The sequence below is a fragment of the Phaethon lepturus genome, unplaced genomic scaffold (genome assembly GCF_000687285.1).
Source record: "Phaethon lepturus isolate BGI_N335 unplaced genomic scaffold, ASM68728v1 scaffold14250, whole genome shotgun sequence".
In the NCBI taxonomy this organism is placed as follows: Eukaryota; Metazoa; Chordata; class Aves; order Phaethontiformes; family Phaethontidae; genus Phaethon; species Phaethon lepturus.
In genome coordinates, this window is record NW_010509903.1 from 53,998 (window position 1) to 76,692 (window position 22,695).

The window sequence follows — 22,695 nt, forward strand, 5'->3', positions numbered from 1 at the left end:
TGACGTAACTCCAAAATACAAAATCAAGACTGTACAGTAACTAAAAAGGCACTTCTGGTTTCTGATTCAAGTAAGTATTTCCAGTCTTGGCAAAATTCCTCACAAATAGAAGCTATATCTAAACATACTTTTTTTTTACTGGAACATATAATTCTATCATATCAACATTAAATTTTAATGTAACAAAGCCTTGGCATTAACTTTCTGTTGGTTTAAAACTCTGAATTAACAAGCAGACATTTTTATTTCTGCAAGCAGAAAAACTGCAATACCGTGGTTTCAGGCCATTCTGTCAATTGTCGTTTGCAAGGCAAAAATCTTTACAATTGTGCTTTAATAAGGCATCATCCAATTACAGTTTGCCAGTCTTTTACAAAGATTTTAATTTTGATTTTTCTATTTGTTACATTTCCATACTATTCAGGTAAATCATCATTCTATGATTCTATCTACAAATATTGATTTTTTATTTATCCATCTTATGCTAGTGTGATAACTATGTAAACTGACTTCCAGATTAAGCACAGAGCAACCAGTAGTCTTCATTAATAATGTTTGTAAAAATGAAATGAATATATTAGACTAAGAAACAACTTTTAAATAGCTACAAACTGTTTCATCACTGGACGTACCCATAATATGATGGTCTTTGGAAATTTCCAAGGAAGTTATGGTTCCATGAGCTAGCAGTGAAAGAAAAGATGGAGTCTCATGATTTAATTTTTTTGTTCTTAACTTACAAGACAATTTTCTGGAATAAACCTTTATGGGTCAGGTAGTTGACTCTCAGAACATCTTCAGTAGCCATAAATCATGACAACCACACTAAGAGAAATCAAGATACGGTAATTAGAATTAGCTGTCAGGTTGGCTCACAGCATTTATTTCTTCTTTAAAATCTTGCATATCATCCATCCGTCAGATATCCCAGCTTATACAATATAAAAATCTAGTGTAATTACATCTCTGTTATTAAAAATGTGTTACTCCAGTTTATAATAAAATCTCCACCCAAAACCATATCCTGACCTTTCATCACTGGCTGCATCAAACTACACTTTCAGAAGTAAAGTTCCTTAGTGAGCATAGAGACCACGCAGGGAATCTGCTTCTTCTCACTGAAACGTGGATCATCAGACTGTGATTCAAAATTTGTGGCAACCACGTAGTTGACCCGTGTGAGTATCTGCATGATCTCAAGTTGTTTTCCATGCTCATTTAGCACAGAGCACAGAGACTGCACAAACCAGGAGCCTCTTCCAGGATTCCTCCAAGAGTAATAACCTTACAGGAAAGACAGATAAGAAAGTACATGAGGTTATTTTTTCTCTTTTTTTCTTATTATCTTGTGCTGAAGAATGGAATGGCACAGAGATATGTACTAATTTGTGTGAAAGTTTCTGGGCAAAGAGGAACAATGCACAACAACACACAGAAAGTTTAATTCTTATCCCTTGTGTCGCATATCGTATTTATCTCCATTAAAGTGGAGAATAATGTGTATTAACTCTCCAAACATCACACTGCTAAAGTACCATCCTATATTTTTGCATTTGGGAAACTGCAAGAAGTAAGATTTTATGTTTTTCCTCTCTAAGAATAAGTTTCATGCTGTAACTGTTCCTCTTCCTGCCTTCATCACATATTCAGCATATTCACTAAACTGGGACATGGAAGGACAGGATTCCCAGAAAATAGTAGTGCCTTTGCCATCTGTAACGTCTGCGTCTTCTCACCTGCCAAACAGGAGAAACCAAACAGCTTTCTCCTGTTTCCGCTATAGCTACTGTAAAAGGGGTGGATACAACACACTGGCCCAACATACACTGGGCCTTAGTGTTTTGCCCTTCAGTGTACAATGTATCATCAGTGAGGGTCAGTCTACAATGGAGTCAATATGTGCGATAAGTTTTAGTCTTCTATCCCCACCCTAACCTGCTTTTCTTTACCTGGCACTGTGGAATATGCAAACAGAAAATCTGCTTCTACTGGGATTTTGTATCTTGGATTGGCATCTGTTTCCAGAGTGTCATTTGCAGGTCCAGAGTCAGTTTGTATACCTTCATCAAATTCAGAGCCTCTGCATGCCTGAAAGAAGTGAAAACAAAGATAACTTGTCCAATAAGGAGAAACAAGGTGTTATAAAAATACATATTCATTAACACTTTTCATTTTAAGTAGTACTTTGCATGCATTAGAAACAGAAATGCAATTCTGGGGGACATCTAATTGTTCAGTGATAAAGTTACTAGCTTACCCGTTTTAAAATATACATCCTGTACAGCAAAAGGAGGTAATGGTGTTGCAGGCTGTGGATCTCAGTGGATTGTCAAAGAGCCAAGTCAGCATTAGCTTATTCTAACCATGATTAATTTTACTCGTCTAGAGTCATTCTCAGCACTCAATTATTACATTATGTCTTGGGCAGCATGGCTTCTGGACATCTTCTCTATCATGTACTACATATTGTCTTTGGTTCCTGACATGCACTGCTGTAGCATTACATTTCACAGAATAACAAAATCATACCCCTAGATCATCTAGTCCAATCCCCCTTCTCAAGCAGGGACAGCTACAGCACATGTCCAGGATCATGTCCAGCTGGGTTTGGAATATCTACACAGATGGAGACTCTACAATCTGGGCAACCTGTTCCAGCGTTTGACCACTCATTTCAAGTATACTACATATTTAACATCTTTCCATTTCTCTCTTTTATTATTAATTCCTCTTAATCCTGAGGCTTAGCTAAAGGGCATACTGGGACCACAGTCCAGGTGGGTTGGTTTCAGTTCTTGATCAGTAGCTTCTACTGACCGGTCTTGCAAACAAAAGCAGTCTGATGGGCTTATATAACATGAGCGGGTTGCCTTTATTGAGATAATTTTAAAGGCAACAAAGTACCCATTCCAAACATATAATTAAAAGAAACATCACTTCAGTAGTATGAACAGTCTAAAATAGACACAGTTTTCACTTTGAGGTAGAGAATTAATTGATGGAACAGCCTAGGGAAACCACATCTGCTGCAACTCCCATATGTACATAACACTATGATAAAAAAGATAATTCAGACCCATGGTATGTCAGTTAATAATGTTTGAGACAGCTGTCTTCAAAAGCTTAAGTAATATACAATTAGTTATATGCTAATGCAATAATGCAATGTAAATTTTTAGGCTACTGAGGGAGAGAAAAAATATTTCTTTTAGCAGAATACAGTAATTTGTAGAGACAGCCTTTATTCAAAGAGACCTGGACAGTATTATTTCTATTGATAATCACATACTGTCCTCAGTTCTGTCTGCACAAGAGGGAGTTCAGCTTTCTGCTTTGAAGTTCATATATTACAAAGCACAAAGAGAAACCATGTACAAAATTACAATGACAATATGTTCTTTACATCTCTGAATCTTGTATATAAATTAACTTGGAAAAACAAACACTACAAGTCACCCATAGTCAACTTCTTTCAACACATTTTTTCACAAAACCTCCAGCAAAATTCAGTAATTAACTTCCAGGGCTCTTCTAGAGCAGACAACCAACATAGCATGTTTTCCCCACTGCAGCAGTAGGATATTTACCTTAGGGCAATTACCTGAATGAAAAATAATTTGGGTTTGCCTATAAGGCTTTTACACTTGTCTCCTCTGAATAGCGCCGTCAAACTCTTGATAGCCATGGGTCCATCGGTGCCATAGATGAGGCCTTCTTCCCCATGGCTTAGAAGGATGCAGGCAAAACAAGCGGCATCACTGTGATTCTCTTCAGCAGCTACAAATCAAATACTTCTTAGCCAAGAGGAAGCAACATTTTACATGAAAATTATGTTTAGCAAACACATTTTTCCGAGACTAAATACACATTGGGCCTCTACTGGAAGGCATAAAAAGGAGCAGATAAAGATGACACAACCCACTTTTTAGTAATGTGATGAGTACCTTGAATACATGAATGCATCCTTTGCTTGACTCTGAGTCTAGCCCACTGGAGTCAACCAGCTGGACTCTTTACCTAATATGACAAGGCTCTTCACCGAATACACAGGACAGGCACTTCACCTAATATGACAATAAAACTGTGTATTTCTGAATTGACATTGGAGGAAGAGGTGGGGAATTAAGCCTAATCCATTTAGAAACTGAATCCTTCTATATAGAAAATTGCACATTGTGGAGCCTAAGCAATCATTTTTGATTTGACTTGCTCTGATCAAGGCATAGATTCTGTGACTTCCAGAGGTCTTTTCCACTCTATGATTCTAAATTTTTACCTTGCTTCAGTAATTTTTCCATATCATCACGGCTTCGGTCATTGTATGTGTAAACCTCAAAACCTAAGTTTCTAAAACTCTTAGCTAGATCTCCAGCATCTTTATCAGTGCCATTGCGTGTACCCATTCCTGCCAGAAAACAAAGAATATGGTTGATTGCACATTACACAATTCAAAATAATCCACGTGTTCAAAGATAAATTTTTAGGTTTATAGTTCATAAACCTAAACAATGTCATGGTGACATGATTTTAAAACAATCCTTTAACAGCATTCTCAGCTTTGAGAACAAATTGTGATTTCTTTTAATACAAAATAATGCAAGGTTCAGTGTTAACACGTATCTTATCCTGAAAAATGTTGGCATGCCTCCAGCACCTTGCAACATAGGACCTCTGTGGATGATTCCGTCTCCTTTTGGTTTAGCAGTATAACATATGCATAAAGCACTCCAAGGAAAAACTGTTGAAAAGAGTCCCTATGATACCCACATAAAAGAAACTGATGTCAATTCTTTGGAATAAACACTTCATTTAGTGTGTTTGCCAAGTGTATGGGAAAAGACTATAAAGATGACTATAACACAAGTATCTGTCTGCTTTGAGACTGTACATGGTCTGAAAAGTTAAATGCAGGAGTGTGAACAGAGCAGAGCTACAGCTATTAGCTTTTGCAGCTCATAGCTGTAGCTCAGTGACAGAGAAGTTATAACATGAGCAGCAGATGCCAAAGTTCCAGCCTTAAACTCTGGGACAAAGGTGTAGTTTGAAGTTGGCAGAGCAAGGTGACATGCTCTTTGAAACATATCCTGCAGATAAGCTGCAAAGAGCTGCTCTAACCTAAGTGTTAAAGAACAGGAATAAATTGTAGGAACAACAATCTTTTTCTCAAAAAAGATAAATATATTCATTAAAATTCCATGTCCTAAAAGAAAAATGCTTATTGATTAATGAAAATATAAAAATTCTAAAGTCTGTAATGAGGATCATCAAAGGAAGAACATTACCTGTTTTGTCTTCAAAATTTTTGTTGTTTATAATAATACATTTGCCAACTTTCTTGTAGTCCATATTATACTGGAATGTAGGTGTAACAATTCGATACTGATTACTGAGAGAGGACTTTGGCTGTTCTTCTTCTCCATTCTTCTTTTTTCTAGGTGAACCAGATGAAATTATTGTTAGTGGCCGGTCACATGGAGTGTGCCTGTTTATCTTAATTCAAACCATTCAGGCAGCCCTACCCAACGTTTTTTCTTCTCTAATGTTTGTTTTCTTCCTTCGTATTTCAGATTGAGGCATGAAGATCTTGTTATTTCCATGAAGTGATTATTGTATGCGGCTGGATTCTGATGATGGTAAAATGGCTCTAGAATGAACTGCAGCCAACAGTAGTACATGCAGATCCTGACCCACAGATAAAACAAATGTCCTAAACATGAAATCAGGCTGGCAGTAACCTTTCACAGACTATGGTTCTGGACATATTTTACTTTTACTATAAATAATTCAAAGAAGGACAGACAGATCTCCCTTAATAACTATTCCAAGCACAAGAAGACACACAGTTTACCCAATGGCTTGATAGGATTTGCTTACTGAATCACCTTCATCCCTAAATTCTCTGAAGACTAAGACCAAGCAGTAGGTAGTTTCCACTGATAAAGGTTATAGATGTGAACAGGTCATGTGTTAATTTGGTGTACCAAACAGCAGTGTGAACCTCTGCAAAAAACTAAGCACATTTTAGTGTAATCGTCAATACCCGAGCCTCACTTCAAAAAAAACCCGAAACAAACCAAGCTATAAATGTTCTCTGTTAATGTGACTGTGTACTGACCTTTCTGCCATGTGCAGGAATCTTAGATTGGATTAGAAAGAGATGCAAAGGGATAGCACAGACATTACTCACTGATTTATTTTTAATGAAGCATTAAGAACAAATCAATTATAGCCAGCATGCACACCTGAAGTATAAGCATGAGAAACTCAACGGTACTTGCTTTTAGAGCTAGACTTTTTGGTCCAAGCAGGTGGCTTCAGATGTTGGTAAGATCTCCCCAAGCAGAACTGAAGCCAGTGAGAGCCTACAAAAGGTCTGATTCAACCTCAGAACTTAAACAAGCTTTGGAGCAAGCCCAATTAGAAACAATGCTCAGGAAAGGGCAGAAGAAGTTATCGGCACCTCTCTCACTCATTTGGTCCAGCATCCTGCTTCCAATACTGTTTATTGCTGATGTCTGAGAGGAAAACATAACCCACTTTTGCAGCACAAATAACTGTATAATACACTTCTGTTTTTAACAAAAGTAGATTTTTCCCATAATCTCAATTAATTTAAGGACTTTCACTATTCTCACTCTGACATCTTTCTAAAGAATTAAGCTATTTGCTTCAATAATTGCCTGTAGACATGAGATTGCTGTGAATTGATTAAATGTTGTTTAGGTAATCTACTTTCTTACATTCCTGATTTAACAATTTTCTTTTAGCTTTAAGTGTCATCTTTTTTATTATTAAAGGACAAGACTAATTGGAAACCATAACAAACCTTCTCTAGATGATTCACCGTGTTTAAATACTACTGCAATTCAATTTAAAATAGCTTCTTCTTATCTTTGAGTGTCCTCATGTTCTGTTACAAAGGGCCAAATTAAATAGCTGCACCTGGCAGGCTTTCTCTGTACTCTTTTTACATGTAACCATCCTAATATAATCTCTCTTAGAGACTACAAAAGAAGATATTTAATCATACCTACTTGAGAGTTTTGCCTGATACTCCGGAAATACATTTTTTTCTGGCAAATCGCAAGTATTGGTATTCTCCTTGCATACTGTTTCTTGAGGGCTCTGGGAGCAATAATTAAATGTGCTTTGCCTCAAGAAAAGATTTCAACCATTTTAAAGCATTATCCACAGCTATATGTTGTTAATATTACATTTGACTTTCAAAGAGATCTTGGATTCTTATTTTAGCCTAAAATTCCCCCTGGTCCTACATCACTAGACAGCTCTCTGGTAAAGAGAGAAAAAGAAATTTCAAAACAACAAATAACCACTCAGGTCAATGAAGAGGCTAATTTCCTCAGCCCACACTGGATTCAAGCTTCTACAGATTTATCTGGCTTCACTGACTTCCTGAAAAAGCTCTATGACTAACAGTGGCTGTTACACACAATAGGATATTTTCAAGGGGATTGTACAGAAATTCCAGTTTAGGTCCAACCCATGAACAGTTTGTGAACACTTAGGACAGATCCACATGAGCAGTATGGTTTCATGTTTGCACTGTCCGGCTCTGCTAAAATGCTGGAAGTGATGTAATTCTAGTCCAGAATTCAAGTAGTCATGATACCCCACAAAAAGCCTCACTGAAAATAGCAGCTGGGGTTAAGTGGCATAATAATGTAGCCACACAACTTCTCTGAAACCTCTTCACTTCCAAATTCAATAGTTTGCACTCATTCATGCAGAAATACTTGACAGTTTAAGGGACATAGCTACTACTGCTGGTATTCCCGAAAGTACGTCAGAAGCTCTATGCCGGTCAAAGTCAAGTGTCACAGACAGGCCTTGTCAGCATGGTAGCACACATAACTCTATCATTTCCCTATTCCTTTACTGAGGAGAGTACGGTTTTGTTCTAATGATTCCTTCCAAGCTGAACAGGCTGACAAGATACCAAGCAACCACAGCATGCCTTGTAGGGTTACACCTATAATTTCCTTACTGGCAGACAACAGTAAGTTCCAGAAATCTTTTGGTATCTATCCAAGCGGAACAAATAAGGAACCAAAGGTTGCGGAGTATACATATCCTGGCCCTGCAGTCCAGAGAGAAATTGTTCTTTGAAGATTCTGTTTTCTGTGCCAACATAGCACAATATGGGAATTGTCTGACTGGACTAAACTGACAGTGTAAGGTCCAACTCTTCAGTTTCAACAAGCTAAATCAGAGCTTGTAATAATGACTACTGAAGTAATAAATATGTAACAATCAGTCCTTAAGGGAAATGCCCTGTCAATGACAGGCTGGCTTATGACTGAAAGCCTAAAGCTTTCCAGCTAAATTTTTTTTTTTCCTAAGCTTTGAACTGGACACATGTTAATATAAATGCTTACTGCTGTTGTTACTAAGCTTTCTAATCACCATGTGTTCTGAAAGGGTTTCCACAGGTTAGTTATGTGCTGTTACAAAATGTTTTAGACTATTTGCCCTCAGTTTTATTTCATTCTGCTTCTCTGACATCCAGTGTCTTTAATTTCCCTCTTTTGGGATTCAAACATGCCCAGACTAAACAGAAACTTTAATTTTATGCTTCTTTACCTTTCTTCAGCTTTTAATTACAGCTGTGCCATAACTCCTCACTCCACTAGTGGTCACTGATCTTTCCCTTAGACAGAAATATTCTTCCTATCAGTGCTCTCACATATTTCATGTTCTCTCCCTTCGGTCAAGAGTTCAGCAAAATTGAAATTCCACTCCAGCACCCTCACATAGCTTGCACATTTTCACCATTACTGTGTCTCTAAATCCAAGCCTTAGGCTTGACAACAATATGTCTGGGAATGTGATTTCATTGATCTCAGTTGGTGTAAAAACTGTGAAAATCATTATTATCAACTTTCAAATACAAAATTAAAGTTAACCGTACCATTTATCATTTTGTTATTGAACTTTGAAAGTAAAGACCAAATTTCTTTCCACCATGAGTGGCTAAAATTCTGTCAAAGTCAATGGAGATACATCACTTGCACCAGTAGTGAACTTGATTGTCTAAAGGAGTGCTACTTAACACAACAAACTTTTTCTGTTACACTTTGGGTAAATTCTGATTTCAGTATGTACGGATATCAAGATTTAAGGATAAAAATATCACTGTTAACATTTAGCTATATCTAAAGATTATTTTCAATAACAATTTTACTGAAAGCAGTGTCTCTTAGCAGCAGAGATTTCCGCTCCTTTGGCTTCCTTTTTATTGGCATCTTCCTGCACTTTCTTTGCTACCGTATATTAGTATGACATATCAGCATACTAACAATCCATGTGCAGGAGAATGGCTTCCTTGAGTATTGCAGGCTCTCATCATCTCTCCCACCTGCTACAGCCCAGCTCTTGGGCTCAGATCTGCCAGCCCTCCAGAGTAAACAAGTGTTTCAGTGAGAACCAGCTGCTTCACTTCAAGTGTAGTGTGATATGTTTCCATGGGGAGAGTCTTCACTTTCCATCACTTTACACAATTAATGTCAGCTGTGTAGTCTGGTATTGCCTACCTCTGTGCAAAGCGTAAAGGCCAGTGACTGTAAAAAAACCTTCTGCTCTAAGCAAGCTGGTCTGCTGTAACTATATGGACTCCCCTTGGAACAGCACCAGGATAATGCAGGGGAAGTTCTCAAAAGAAGAGTAAATGAAAGGAAAACATTAAGAAGAAAGTCCAATCTCTAGGGTAGAAAATGTTACACCAATCCATTTACTAAACCGCAACATCAACAATGATTAAAAAGAGAATGATAGTAACCGACAGACAATAGAGCTCTTCTGAAAACATAAGCTGCTTGGCCTTAAAAGCAATGTGACACTTAGCATACGGAAGAAACAGCTCTCCCAGGAAAAGAAGAGTCATTTAAGATAGCTTTACAGGCAGAGCATAAGATGAATAGAGACAAATTTCAAAGTCATCGCTTCTGAGAAGCGGGATGGGAGGACTTTACTGTTTGTTTTTTTCCTGTTTGTTTGCTTTTCTAAGAGGAAATTAATGTGTTAATCAAAAGGAATTCTAAAAATGATATTACAGAGGGATATCCGGGCTTTGAAAGCAGCTAGAGTCCCTTTCTCTCCCGGGAAGGTTAGGGACTTTTGTTGCTGTACTGAAAAATGTAAGCAGATAAAAAAATTCTACCATTACGATACTATTCAATTTGAGGAAGTTCACATTCAGAGGTGGGTGGAAATGGCTAAACTGACTACATTCATTTCTGTTTGAAGTATACACACACACAAAAGAAGAGAACTTGGCTCTATGAAGTTCAGTAAATTTGGGCTTTACTTGACAAGGAATATCACAGAACATTGTGATAGCTTTTACTCTGGCATGTTTCTTTAATAAAATGTACAATCATATATAATTTTTGAATGACTGATAACAGGTTTCTGTTAAAAAACAAATTTGCCTTAAAAAACATGCTACCTTTACAGAACACATCATCTCGGGATCCCTTCTGGAGTCCCCAGAATGCTTTCTGGCATTGGAGAATAATTTTATGCTAGTTTCCCTCACATTATCAGCCTTGCTGTTGAATCCAGGCAAGATGATTATAGCAGTGGTACAGTGACAAAGTCCATAGTATAAATCTTCTCAGGTAATCCATCAACATCCACCAGAACTTTCATACACTTAATGTTGCAGGATGTGGGGTATCTTAAAACTGCAATGCTCTTTATTCTATTACAAACACCTGAGATGTTTCCCTCATGGCTTTTACATTTGGGGACCTCTTTAAAGGCTTCATTTGAATAAATGCCCCATTGAGTTACAATACTGTGGAGTACATGTACAGGGCAACACATTAGTTTTACGACCTAATCAGCCTATATTGCTGATTTAATTTTATGCAGTTTGTGTGACTCCACGCTGCTCTTTCTGTCTAAAAATCCCCACTCCTCCTCTTATTGCGTGACCAGTATAAATGATGTTTGCAACTACTGCTCATCACAAGTGCTATGCTTGCTCTCCTGGGAAAAAATCCTGGACTGGATTTTTTTTAATAGATAGTTAAAGGACAGACTGGAAATAATGAAAATGCAAAGAGAATTGTGTTTGAATTCAGAAAGCATCACCAAGCTGTGTGTAGTAAAACTGAGTGTGCTGGAGAAGCACTTCCAAAAGAAGTGAACAGGAAAGAATTCCTCAATTAGACAAATCAACATTCAATATTTTGTTCTATGTTTCTACCCTAGTCTCAATAATTAGTGGTCTATTCATATGTCTGATGCTTTCTGATGATCATGCATTAATATGTCTTACTCCTACATAAACTTCTCTCCAAACTGCCAGCTTTAATACTTTTATCCAGCCTAATTTCACCACATTTAGTGCACCTCTAATTACTGTACACTCTCCCCTCTTTGAATTTTTTTTCTCTTGAAACCTATTGGCAATAACAAGCAAAAGACACTTGTTAAACCTGATGAGCTTTTTAGATCTTAAGTTCAAGGCAGACTCTCTGTTCTTTGTCAGATCCGTTTTGGTAAAGTGTCAAGCAGGTTTAGATCTGCATGCAAATAATAGATTATCCTGTTGCTTTTTCCCATTAATATTGCATCAGGTTGGCAGAGCAGCAGCATTTCTGGACAAGAAGAATATGTCATTACTTGAATTGTCTTCTATAAAAATGAATATCCCTTTACTGTTAAAAATCAGAAAACATAAATTATATGGGATAAGGACTAAGCATTAACTGTAAGTGCTAGACCAAGTACTAAAACTGTATTACACTGCATTTGATGGTGTGATGCTGGTTCACACACTAAGAAGGCAGAATACTAGAAGACTAAGTGAAGTCTACAATAAACACTAACAGGAGCCACTGCAGAAGACATTGGCATTTGGGAGATCTCAATTCTTTTTCCAACCTGATTGTCACATGCTATAGGCTCACAGATCTTTTCTCCTGAATATACTCCAATGGCAGGTGCAATTTGCATCTCTCTCTTTTCAGGCAGATAACACCTTACCAAGGACTCCTTTGAAAATAGTTAAATATAATTGTAAACCAAGAAAATAAATACTATCCCTCACAATCTTTTTTTAAACACAGGTTACTCAGGCTTCCAAATTATGTGCCAGTAGATAAACTGAAAAACAGCTTAATAGTTGAAGCAAAATCTCCTGAGGGAAAAGGAGCAATACTAATTATATAGGAGGAAGTTCAAGTAAGTATTGCATACTTTCTATTTCCCTACTGAAAGTTATTAGCAAATGACTGCTGACTTTGATAGACTAGCACCAACAAAATAACCAGTCCTTAGAAGGCTATCTTTAAATATGCTACAGATAAATGCCAAAAGAAAATTTTTTAAATTTCTAATATTAAAGTCAGAAGCTTTTCAACAAAATAGAAAGTCTTCATTTAGAAAAGCGAAGAAAAGTGGTCCTACAAAACTGAACATAAAAGTTCCCTAAAAAGCATCTAAACATTATTTCACTTATATTGCTTACTATAGCGAATATAAACAACATAATAAAAAAAAAATCCCAGAACATTAAAACACAAAACCCAGTTAAACGGGCCTAGATTTCTGTTCCCTCCAATGGTCTTGGTTTTTCTGTTAAATAAATTTTAAATTATGGTGAAACATGACAAACTGATAATACTGGAGTCTAAAGTTCATATTTATCAATGACGTATAACGTCTGTGCAACCCTTGCATCTTCATATACTGCTCTGCTGAAGTGCCTGAACCTTGAAAGTAATTTTCGGGAATGGGTGGAATAAAGGGAAATGGCAAGTGTGCTTACTCGAGCACTGCAGCCTCTAATGAATACACCCCGCTTTCCTCCTGGGAGCAAGCCTACTAAAAGCAGCAGGACTAGTCAGGCAGTAAAATAATGCCTGTTTGTAACTGTTCTCAAGATCAGGGCCATAGTAATTATTTAGCCTCCAGCTTCTTTCTGAACTGCCAATTAAGTTCATTACTTCTTAAGGACATCTTTGGAATTAGATTGTCAGCTGACTAAATGAAGACAGTTTAAAAGTCACCAGAGGCAAAGCATTTTGCTTGAATGAACCTGAAACTAGGAAGCTAATGGAGACAGTACCTCTTGTTTCTTTGGAAACCCATGTCCCAAGCCCTCTTTATAACTGTAATATAACACTAGTTTTGAAAGGAAAATATTGCTGTAGCAGTCTTGAAAGAAAGGAGTTAGGTAGACTGGGATTATTTTCGTGAATTTATAAAGATAATAATAGAGCTGAGAGGGACGTAAGCTATCATTAACAAATTCTTTGCCCAAGACAGGACTGAGTTCATTCATCCAATAAAACAGTATCATATTAAAAACCTACTTTCGTTCTTACTATGACATATGTGGCAGTACTGTTACAGATTTTGCAGAGAATTCACAAAATAAAATGCCTTGATTTTTTAAAGAAATCTTGGCATTTCCCTAAGTTTCCTGTACCATGCTATATCACCTCCAACAGCAGAATACAAACCATAAAAATATTTATTAGCATCATATGCTAGCTACACTTTGCTCAGTTAACTTGATGAAAAGTATTAAGCAAACCAAAATGCTCAGTTGGGTGGATATGCTCTGTTGTCCACTAAGAGCCGCTCAGTTGTGCTCTGGATGGAGAACTGAGTGTGATTCCTGCTTCTTGAATAACTTTGGCAAAGTAACTCCATATCTCTTGGTCTTAGTTTTTCCATTACAAAATAGAGCCTAAACAAAGCTTTTTCGTAAAACAACTGCAGATCTCATGGCTTCTTTCCAGGGGCGTAGTAGTGTACAGCAAACTAGAGAATGAATTTAAAATCCACTACTTTGTACATCTGTACAATGTTTAGGACCAGAGCGTGTGAGGTAGCTTACTGCCACGTGCCTCCTGGAAAAAAATGCTTAAAACAAAGGCATTCATACTGTCCACTATGGAGGTTTACAGTGGATCTCAGTCCAGAAAAAAATTCCTATTTTTGGTTACTGCACATTAACTTCCCTGAAGAGATAAAAATGCTAGTGCCTGCACACAATTATTTAACATCAAGTGCAAAAATGACAGGGTTGCAGTCCACAGAAAATGGCATTTCCCCAAAGTATATTATAGCCCTAAAGGCCTCTGGGACCTTGGCTTAACAGTCAAGATATTGCAGCTTATCGCATTGCAGCTACTCAGGTGAACTACAGCAATGGCTATTTGTATGTTCCTTTGAAACCACAATCTAAAGTGTATTAGCCTGAATCACAATAAGGCCTCACCTACCACAAAGCTTCACAACTGCAACAGTCTCAGAGATGAACAAAATCAACTAGAGACCTGCTACATGCTAATTGCAATAAATCACTCAACTGAGTGAGAGCACTTTTCATTTGATCTTTTGCAAAGCAAGCCACAAACCCTTATTCAGTAGTTGCCACAAACCCGCAGCTTCTGTTTAATTTGCAGAACATCTTTTAGATTTATACCCAACCTTTTTTTAAAGATCCATTGTATCCATTTATAGGTTCTTTGCTTCCAAAAAGTGCCTCCTATCTTTGATCTTCCATCACTCATATATTTTTATAGTACAAGCAAATTATCTTTCAACTTTAGTTAGAGAAAGTAAATAAATTTTAAATCCCTCATTATATGACATTTTTCAGACCCTTGTATCTTTTTTGTTCTATTTTAGTTTCAAGACCCTCCTCCAATTAGGAGAGAGAATCTTCTCTAAGAACTTGGAAACCAGAGAAAACCAGTCCAGGAGAACTGGAAACTCATTGTGTAATTAAGGAGTTGACCTGTTTGAAAGAGCAAGCCTCAGACTACAACTTCTGGCAAACTTTGTATATTATATATATCCTTGGAGTTCTGATAGTTACATCTAAATATGTCTTCCTCTCCTTTTAACTACGTGTTAGTGATGGCCTTAACATAATTCAAATCAAAACCATGGCTGCAAGTTTATTTATTACATACAAGTGAAGCAGACAAAGCACGCTGGGGCTAAGCCAGCTACACTTTGTAAAAAAAGTTTCAACACAAACTATTATATTCTCCCACAATTCACAACAGTTAAAAGGAGACAAGAGGGAAAAATAAAGAAACAGGTAGCAATATGCTAGTCTTTGTGCACTTAATATTTTCAGTATCATTTACAGCCTAAATGACAATTTCGTGGTTTTAATGCCTGCAGCAGAGAGCATCAAAACAGAGTAAGTTCCAAACTCTCAACCGTCCAACCATCAATTTGTAATTCATCTTCAGCTTCCTAATTAGCTGCATGGTATCTGCTCTGCAGGCCTCACAATATTGTATGCAACATAATATTCAAATAACATTCAAAAGGTATAATGTTACAAATAAAGAATATTTCTTGCTGAAAGGATTTCTGCTCAATTCTAGAAAACCTGCACATACATACCTTCCATGGGTGTTCTGGAAATTGATATCTTGCATGATCATATCCTAGGTAGTTTAATGTACACAGGCAACTACCAATTATATGAAAAATAAGATGAAGCCTCTCTTATCTATCATAGGTACTAAGAGCAATTAACAGGTATACATATTGCTATACGGACTGCTTGGAAAAATGACTCAAAATAAAGCACACTCCACTCCAAATACTATTTCTCAGAGAACACTCTGGCTAGGATCAGCAATTGCAAAATGCCAGTAGAGTTATAACTAGCTGGATATAAGCACTGAAAATAAACTCTTTTAGGGTATTCATTCATGAAATTTCCAAACAGGTGGCATAGAAGGAAAGAGATAAACAACATTCTACTGTACCTTGGCTCATCATCAAACGGTACTCCACACTGCATCTGAAAACAGCTTCAGTTTGTCCTCAAGAGCGAGTCTAATCTTCTTTGCTAATGCTAGGAGCCCACCATGCTCAGGGTTACGTTGGAGAGTGAAACAGGATGCTCTCTGTGTTCAGGCCCAAAGATTCGCATGTGTCAGCAGTGGGTCACACTGGACTTTTCTATGGGGCTATTCAAACCCTCATAGCTATCACCCTGCAAGCTGAGGTCATGCAGGCCTGATCTACCTTTGCTGACAAGCGGAAAACATGCTCCCAGTGCTCTGATTCTATCACCGTCCCTGTGTAAGAGTGTAGGAAAACAGAGCAGATCTTGAGATGGAGGTGGGACAGCAGACTTCACTTTGTAATACGTCTGTCTTCCTTCTCTCAAAACCTGATCCACCATTACTACAGTATTTACAAAATGAATATTTCTAAGAAAATAATGCAAATTAACATGCACAGTTTAGACTCTTTGTATTCTAATTCATAGAACTATTTCCTATATATTTACTCTTAAACAGTTTTGGTTTATTATAAATTTGGCTTAATTTCTTTTAGATTCCTTTGAAAGATTAAAAATGACACTACATAATAGCTTGCCTCCAAATTTTGTATGATGACAGCACAGAGTTTGTTGTAATTAAGGAAATAAATTGCTACACTAAAAAGGACTTAAGATACTTGACTCACTGTTGTGATTGCTACAGATACAGTTCACAGATAATCCAGTGTTTGCTGTGTTTCACAAGATAAAGTCTCTAAGGAGACTGGAAACAAATATTGACTGTAAATTAATGAGTTCTTACACTTTAGACTAGATACTATTTCAAGATACTTGGGCATTTCCTATATTGCACATCCAGTAAGCATCCAAGGGAAACTACAAGCACTGACCACAATTTTCACTAATTCTTAAATACTCCTGCAGTGTTCTCCAGAAGTTGAGTTCCAGATCTAACACAAACTGCAATAAAAAAAAAGTAAAAAAACCTCCAGCTTAAAAGAGAGTAATGAAACATCCCTGTTGATCTGTTAAAATCTTTTTATTGTCTTTGTAGGAATTAACTTTAACAGACTATAAATGCCAGAACCTACTGCTTCTGCAAGTTTTTGTTCAGTGTTTTAGGAGAAAATACACTGATATTTAGGCTGTGCAAAGCAGAACCCACAAACTCTAAACAGAATTAAAGTTATATTGTGCTAGACTTCGGAGTTACAGTAGTAAAAGGAAAGAACATCAACTATTTACAGGACAGACTAAGGCGCACAGTGGTTTGCTTAGAGACATAAAGGAAAGGTGAGGCTGAACCAAGAGTCCAGTTCTGACCTCAGAGTTGCAGCCCAGAGCATAAATTCAATTAATGATGCATCAGCTCCTATTTGTTGTAAAGTAGCTTGCTATTTTTATTCTATCAAAGAATAAGAGAGATATTTTTCTTAGCAATATTTATTTTTGAAAGGTCTGTAATATTCTGTCACTGAAATTTTTAATGTTAATTTTAATTTTTAATTAACAACAACATTTTTAGTTTTAAAACTGTAAAAGTTATGATAAAAAAGATGAGGTATCATTCAAGGCATGATCTGGATTTGAACACATTAATTGCAAGGCATGAACAGCTGACATTCATGCAGTGGAGGCCAGTACAGTTTCTTCATAAGCATATGGTGCTAGCAGTAGTACTTTTTCTACAAAGCAAGCAATTAATTTATAATATCAGGCCCAGTATTTTCAAATGGCCCTAAAAATACCAAATGGGCAACTCTGGTAAACATATGCATCTGGATCCCTGCGAAACTGATCTTCATAAAGTTCTACCTGCAAAGCAGCTTCTTACAAACCAAATAAAATTAAGCTGTTGGTAATCAACAGTGGATGGAAAATAGGTCCCCCAAAGACAGAACAACAACAGAAGAGCAAAACTGAAACAAAGACAACTTCCCACACCTGTTACAGCTCCAAAGCTGAGGTTCAGCCGAGGCTGAATCTCTAAAATTAGTATTTATTCTTTGAAGGACAAGGCTATTTATTTTGAGAAATATGGCTACACTGAGACAAGGGTCATGAACTTAAAATAGTCAGCTTTGGCAACAAAGTGCTCCCCCACTTTGATGTCCTGTAAAACAAATAAACACCATACAAATGAAAGAAAAACCTATATATCTGTGAATCTTTTTGATCTAAATACTAGTTTATAAACCTGGTAGTTATAACTATATAACTATCATAACTATTGAACTACAGAGGCAAGATACACACTGGTGTTTCCAGCAAACTTTCAAATGAATTAAAATGAAAAGTTTCAAACTTTATAGTGGCCTGACTGGGCAGAAATAAATACCTTACAGATATTTTGGGTTTGCAGTGTTAAACAGCTGAAGTGCTCTCGGTGACTATATGCCAGTGTACTCTACAAACCTCGCAGATTCCTCAGTGGGATTTTCTTAGAATGTATTTAATGCTTCTGCATTAAAGGCACTACAGAATCGCACAGTTTCAATTGTAACTAGCTATTTGTAAGAATTCTTAAATATATATTTAAATTATGTTTTCTGTTTCGAATACTGACTGCAAAACAAGACAGTAGGGATGGAGTAGATAAAAGTAACCAGAGAACAAATGGTTTTATACAATTAAATTAGAATAAAATTGGTACCTAAATACTAATAACCACCTTCTTCTGCATTCTGCTGCTTCACTGCAGCCCACAGTCATGATTATTGACAGTGCAAATTTGAATGTACCAAGCCTTCAGTATTTTCAGATGCAGCTTTTTAAAAAAAAAAACAAACAAAAAACACAACAGCTTTCGATAGGTAAGAGAAATCTTAGCTCTTCTTAATGCAGTGGAACCACAATTTTATTCTGTTTCATGTTACATTGTTTCCTGGATGCTAAAATATTTGCTGTTACTAATCTCCGTAACAGAGTTCTCCACTAAAAGACAAAAGATACCAAATGAAGATATTAAATCATCCTGTGGAGAAGTGAGACATTTTTAAAACCTTGAAAGTGTAACAGGAGCACATACAACATAGAAAAGAAAAATTTCTGTGGGAAAAATTGTATTGCTTTCTAACTATGACATAAAGAATTAAAATACACGTTTGAAATCCTCAGATCAATCTTTTCTCAACAAAGTTTTAAGGTTTTGTTGCACGCAGGCATGTCAGGGTGTATGCTGTTATTTCTGCTTCCTGAAACATAACTTTTCACTCTGCTGCAACGCTCCCTAATTTTTGTCCACCTTTTTTGCAGTAAACAAAATTGATATCCTCCTGCCATCTAGTGGCTAAAAACCCCTAAACCAAACACCACCCACAGATGGTCCTTCAAAACTGATTTTTCAGCTCTTTTCCCCACCAAACAGTTTTTTCCCACCATTAACTAAGTACTAGCATTTTTTCAAAGAAAAGGAAATACGTAAAAGATAATTCCCCTAAACTGTGGCGCAGCCAGAATAACCTGCCCACTCAGTGGCTTGTTCTGAGCGTCGCGGCCTCCATGGTAAAGCAGGCTCACAGACTTCTTGGAGAGAAATATGCTGTAGTGAATAAGATTTTCACTTATTTCTACTTACTGCTCCTGATTAGACGAATCTCTAGTCACAACCAGAGAATGGTGAATTGGAGCTGTGAAGCTACTGGAAATAGCTGGCCTTTCTGCACTGCTATTAATTCAGTTTCTCACTGCTCTGTTCTCTTAAATGAAAATTAAGGTGCTTATTTATCAATACAATTTACTTGTTTTCCTACTGAGCTTATATATTTGAAGCAATAATAAATTAAATACAAAGTAGAATTTCACTGAAAGTATTGCACAGCTGGTAAAAACTCTTGCTAAAACAAAACAAGGGACCATAAACTTGTAGTTAATCGAAAGATTTCTAGACATCTTATTTTACAGGTATTAATTTCATGTTGCCAAAATGAAGACTTGGCAATCAAGACATAGAGCCATGCTGGTTCCAACTGAAAGTACATCTAGCCTAGTATGTGGTACTGACTAGTAATGAGTTTTAAGAAAATAAACAAAAGATATTGGTTACAGAACATATTCTCACAGACACCTGATTTAGGAACACCTTGCACCAAAGATTTTAACATCAATATTTCCACTGGACTTTTCTTCCCCAAATACCTTTAACCTCTTCTAAACTCACCTAAAATTTTGACATCTGCATATCTTGTGACTTTAAGTTCTACAATTGCATTCTGCACTATGTGAAAATTACAACTTACCAATTGTTTTAAACCTACTGCATGAACTTTTCATTAGATGCCCCGTAAATTTGCTGTGAGGCACAAGGAACAATCATTCTCTATTCACTTTCTCCTCCATTATAGTCACAATTCTAGATCAGATCTCATCTTCCTTTATCCTCTCACATTCCTCTCCTATCTTCCTTCAGGCCAAAGAGTTTTAGTTTCTATAAGATAAAGACTTTGTCACTGTGCTTGGATTTTTAAGACCTTTGCTGTCAGCTAGCTCATTCCTCTGTAGGCAATCATCAACTTCTTCAAGAAACTCTGATAGATTTCTCAGACTTATTTTTCTGTACAAAATCTAAGTTGAATCTTCTCAATTAACTCATATTTAATCTGAGCAATTTTTTACTTCTAAAGAAAAATGTTTCAAATTGTACCTTCAAGGAGTTCCCAAAAGATGAATGCCTTAAACTGATGCATAGCCAAAGTATTTGAAAAAATTCTTATAGGAAAAAAGTGATAAAAATGCTGATTATTGCCTTTCCTTCAGGAATGATTAACTTTGAGTTGCATAATTTAGTAATAGTATTAGCATATCATCTCTCATAAAGAAGACCAATTCAGATATTAAAACACACATTTTATAAAGTTTAAAAGAAACCTTTGAAAAATGTTTGACAATTAGAAACAAACGTTACACTGTCTATTCTCCATGATGTGAAAATTCTGTTAAAATGCCATTAAAATTAATAATACACATATGCATCACAAAACATATTTGAGGATTGAGAAGATGAGACAAAGTAAAGTGATTTGCTTAACAGCACATCAAAAGTCTTCTGACTAAAGCACCTTCACTTCTCTCACAGATTTGTTACCCCCATTAGACTCATAACAAGCAGCAAAGATAAAATTATATTCTACATGTTCTTTCTCTGAACTATATCGTTCACTTGAATGGGAATGTCCAATAGTAAAAAAAAATCAAAATCTCTCTGTAAATACAATAGTCTCTGTAATAAACAACTCTAAGAAAATCTCTCTAAATCCATTAAGTTCACAATGTGAAGTAGCCATTTGCTGACACTCGATGTATTTGTAAATTTTGCATGTTCATTTTTCATCTTTTGCATTTTCAATCACATTTATCTAGTGTTTTCAGGAGTACAAACAAGCAGTACATAGTTCTTGCTTCCTAAGCTTATGCTACAGTAAAACTACTATGTTTTGAAATTGAAGGCTTTTAATTTATTCCGTAGTGGGTATACATCTCTAGACTCAGTGAGGCTCCTTTGTGCTACAACCTAGATGGCACATCCAAGCTTTAAACTAACTTAAATAGTCAGCAGGGGATTCCAATGATGTAGGAGATTAGCTGAGCTGAATGCAGTAAAATAGATAATTAATGGCATATTTAATTCCTAGCTCCACCAAAAGGCAATATTTAAGATGAGGGACTATAATTGATGCTAAATGAACTTAGTGGTCTCTTAACTACAAAATAAAGCTTATGGGAGATACTATAGGTCTCCCTATAGGGAGATACTATAAAGAGATGCTTTAAGGTACAGATCAGATACATTAAACCTAAACAACGTAAAACCATCTCCCTGTCCAGATCATCTATGACATTGTGGACATAGCAAACCAAACACTAAAATCCCATTAGAAGGGCAGTATGACAGCTGATACAACAGTAACAGGAATAAAAGTAGCAACGTACTTTCCAAAAAGTGAGAATCTGCTACTTCTGTCTGGCTTTGCATCAGCTACGTCACCGTGATCTTCATCCCCTCTCTCTTGAGTAGAGCTATCAACATGCTGATCTCCCAACATCTACAAATAAAAGTACAAGAACGTAAGTGTCCCTCAATGAACACTATCATTGTCTAAATACTTCTATAAACCAAACCATTAAACCAGATACATGTGAGGTTGTTAGTCAGTTATACTGCTTAATACTTCATGAAGTAAGAGTGGCTACAGATTCCTGGACCTGAATCAGCATGACATTGCACATGCTCAGCCATCTGTATTACCTTGTGGCAGTTACCAAAAGTGACTTGTCTAATAACACTCTCAAAAATGCAGATAAGAACAGTTAAAATCATTTTATGGTGAAAGATCTTATGACCAATTCCCAGAAAATTCTTCATGGTCTGGAAAGAAGTGTGTTGAGAAAAGAGGAAGGTCAACTAATATCAAAATGTTTGTAACTGCAATCCTATCCAGTACTAAGACACCCACAGAGGTCCTGTGTTTTCATCTGCACATACACAGTCAAATGTACATAAGAGAAAAACCCCTGTATTATCTTTCACGAATGGGATCTTAAATTTTCATTTCTCTGTTTTGTCGATATCAACACTTAATATGAATTTTATATTCTTATCACGATTAATTAGTAAATGTGTACAGCTGTGGAAAAAAAAACAGTTGGAAGTGTTTCTTGGCAATTAAAAGGTATTTTCATTACATAAAGCAGCCTTTTACACAAATTGCTGTATTTCAGCCAATTTTTTTCCCCATTACTCCAGTGCAAACTTGGAACATCTTCATGCATCTCAAAAGTGACACAGGGCACCACTAGACAACATGGCTGAGCTGATCTAATGACTACAAGAAAGAGTCATTTTTCTGGTAACACAATGATCTGCACCAGCTCAGGATGGGCTGAGAAGAGCAGTGGAGAAA

General features: G+C 36.5%; 1 protein-coding gene across 1 annotated transcript; it reads right to left on the minus strand.

Moving 5' to 3' along the window:
- Positions 1–939: 939 nt before the first annotated feature.
- CASP7 (caspase 7, apoptosis-related cysteine peptidase) lies at positions 940–21,837 on the minus strand. Its single transcript, XM_010290492.1, has 6 exons — positions 21,725–21,837; positions 5,283–5,431; positions 4,277–4,405; positions 3,602–3,777; positions 1,950–2,088; positions 940–1,284 (listed from the first exon to the last, which is right to left on the minus strand). The coding sequence occupies exons 1-6, from the start codon at positions 21,835–21,837 to the stop codon at positions 1,061–1,063; spliced, it is 930 nt and encodes a 309-aa protein (XP_010288794.1). The 3' UTR covers positions 940–1,060.
- Positions 21,838–22,695: the final 858 nt, after the last annotated feature.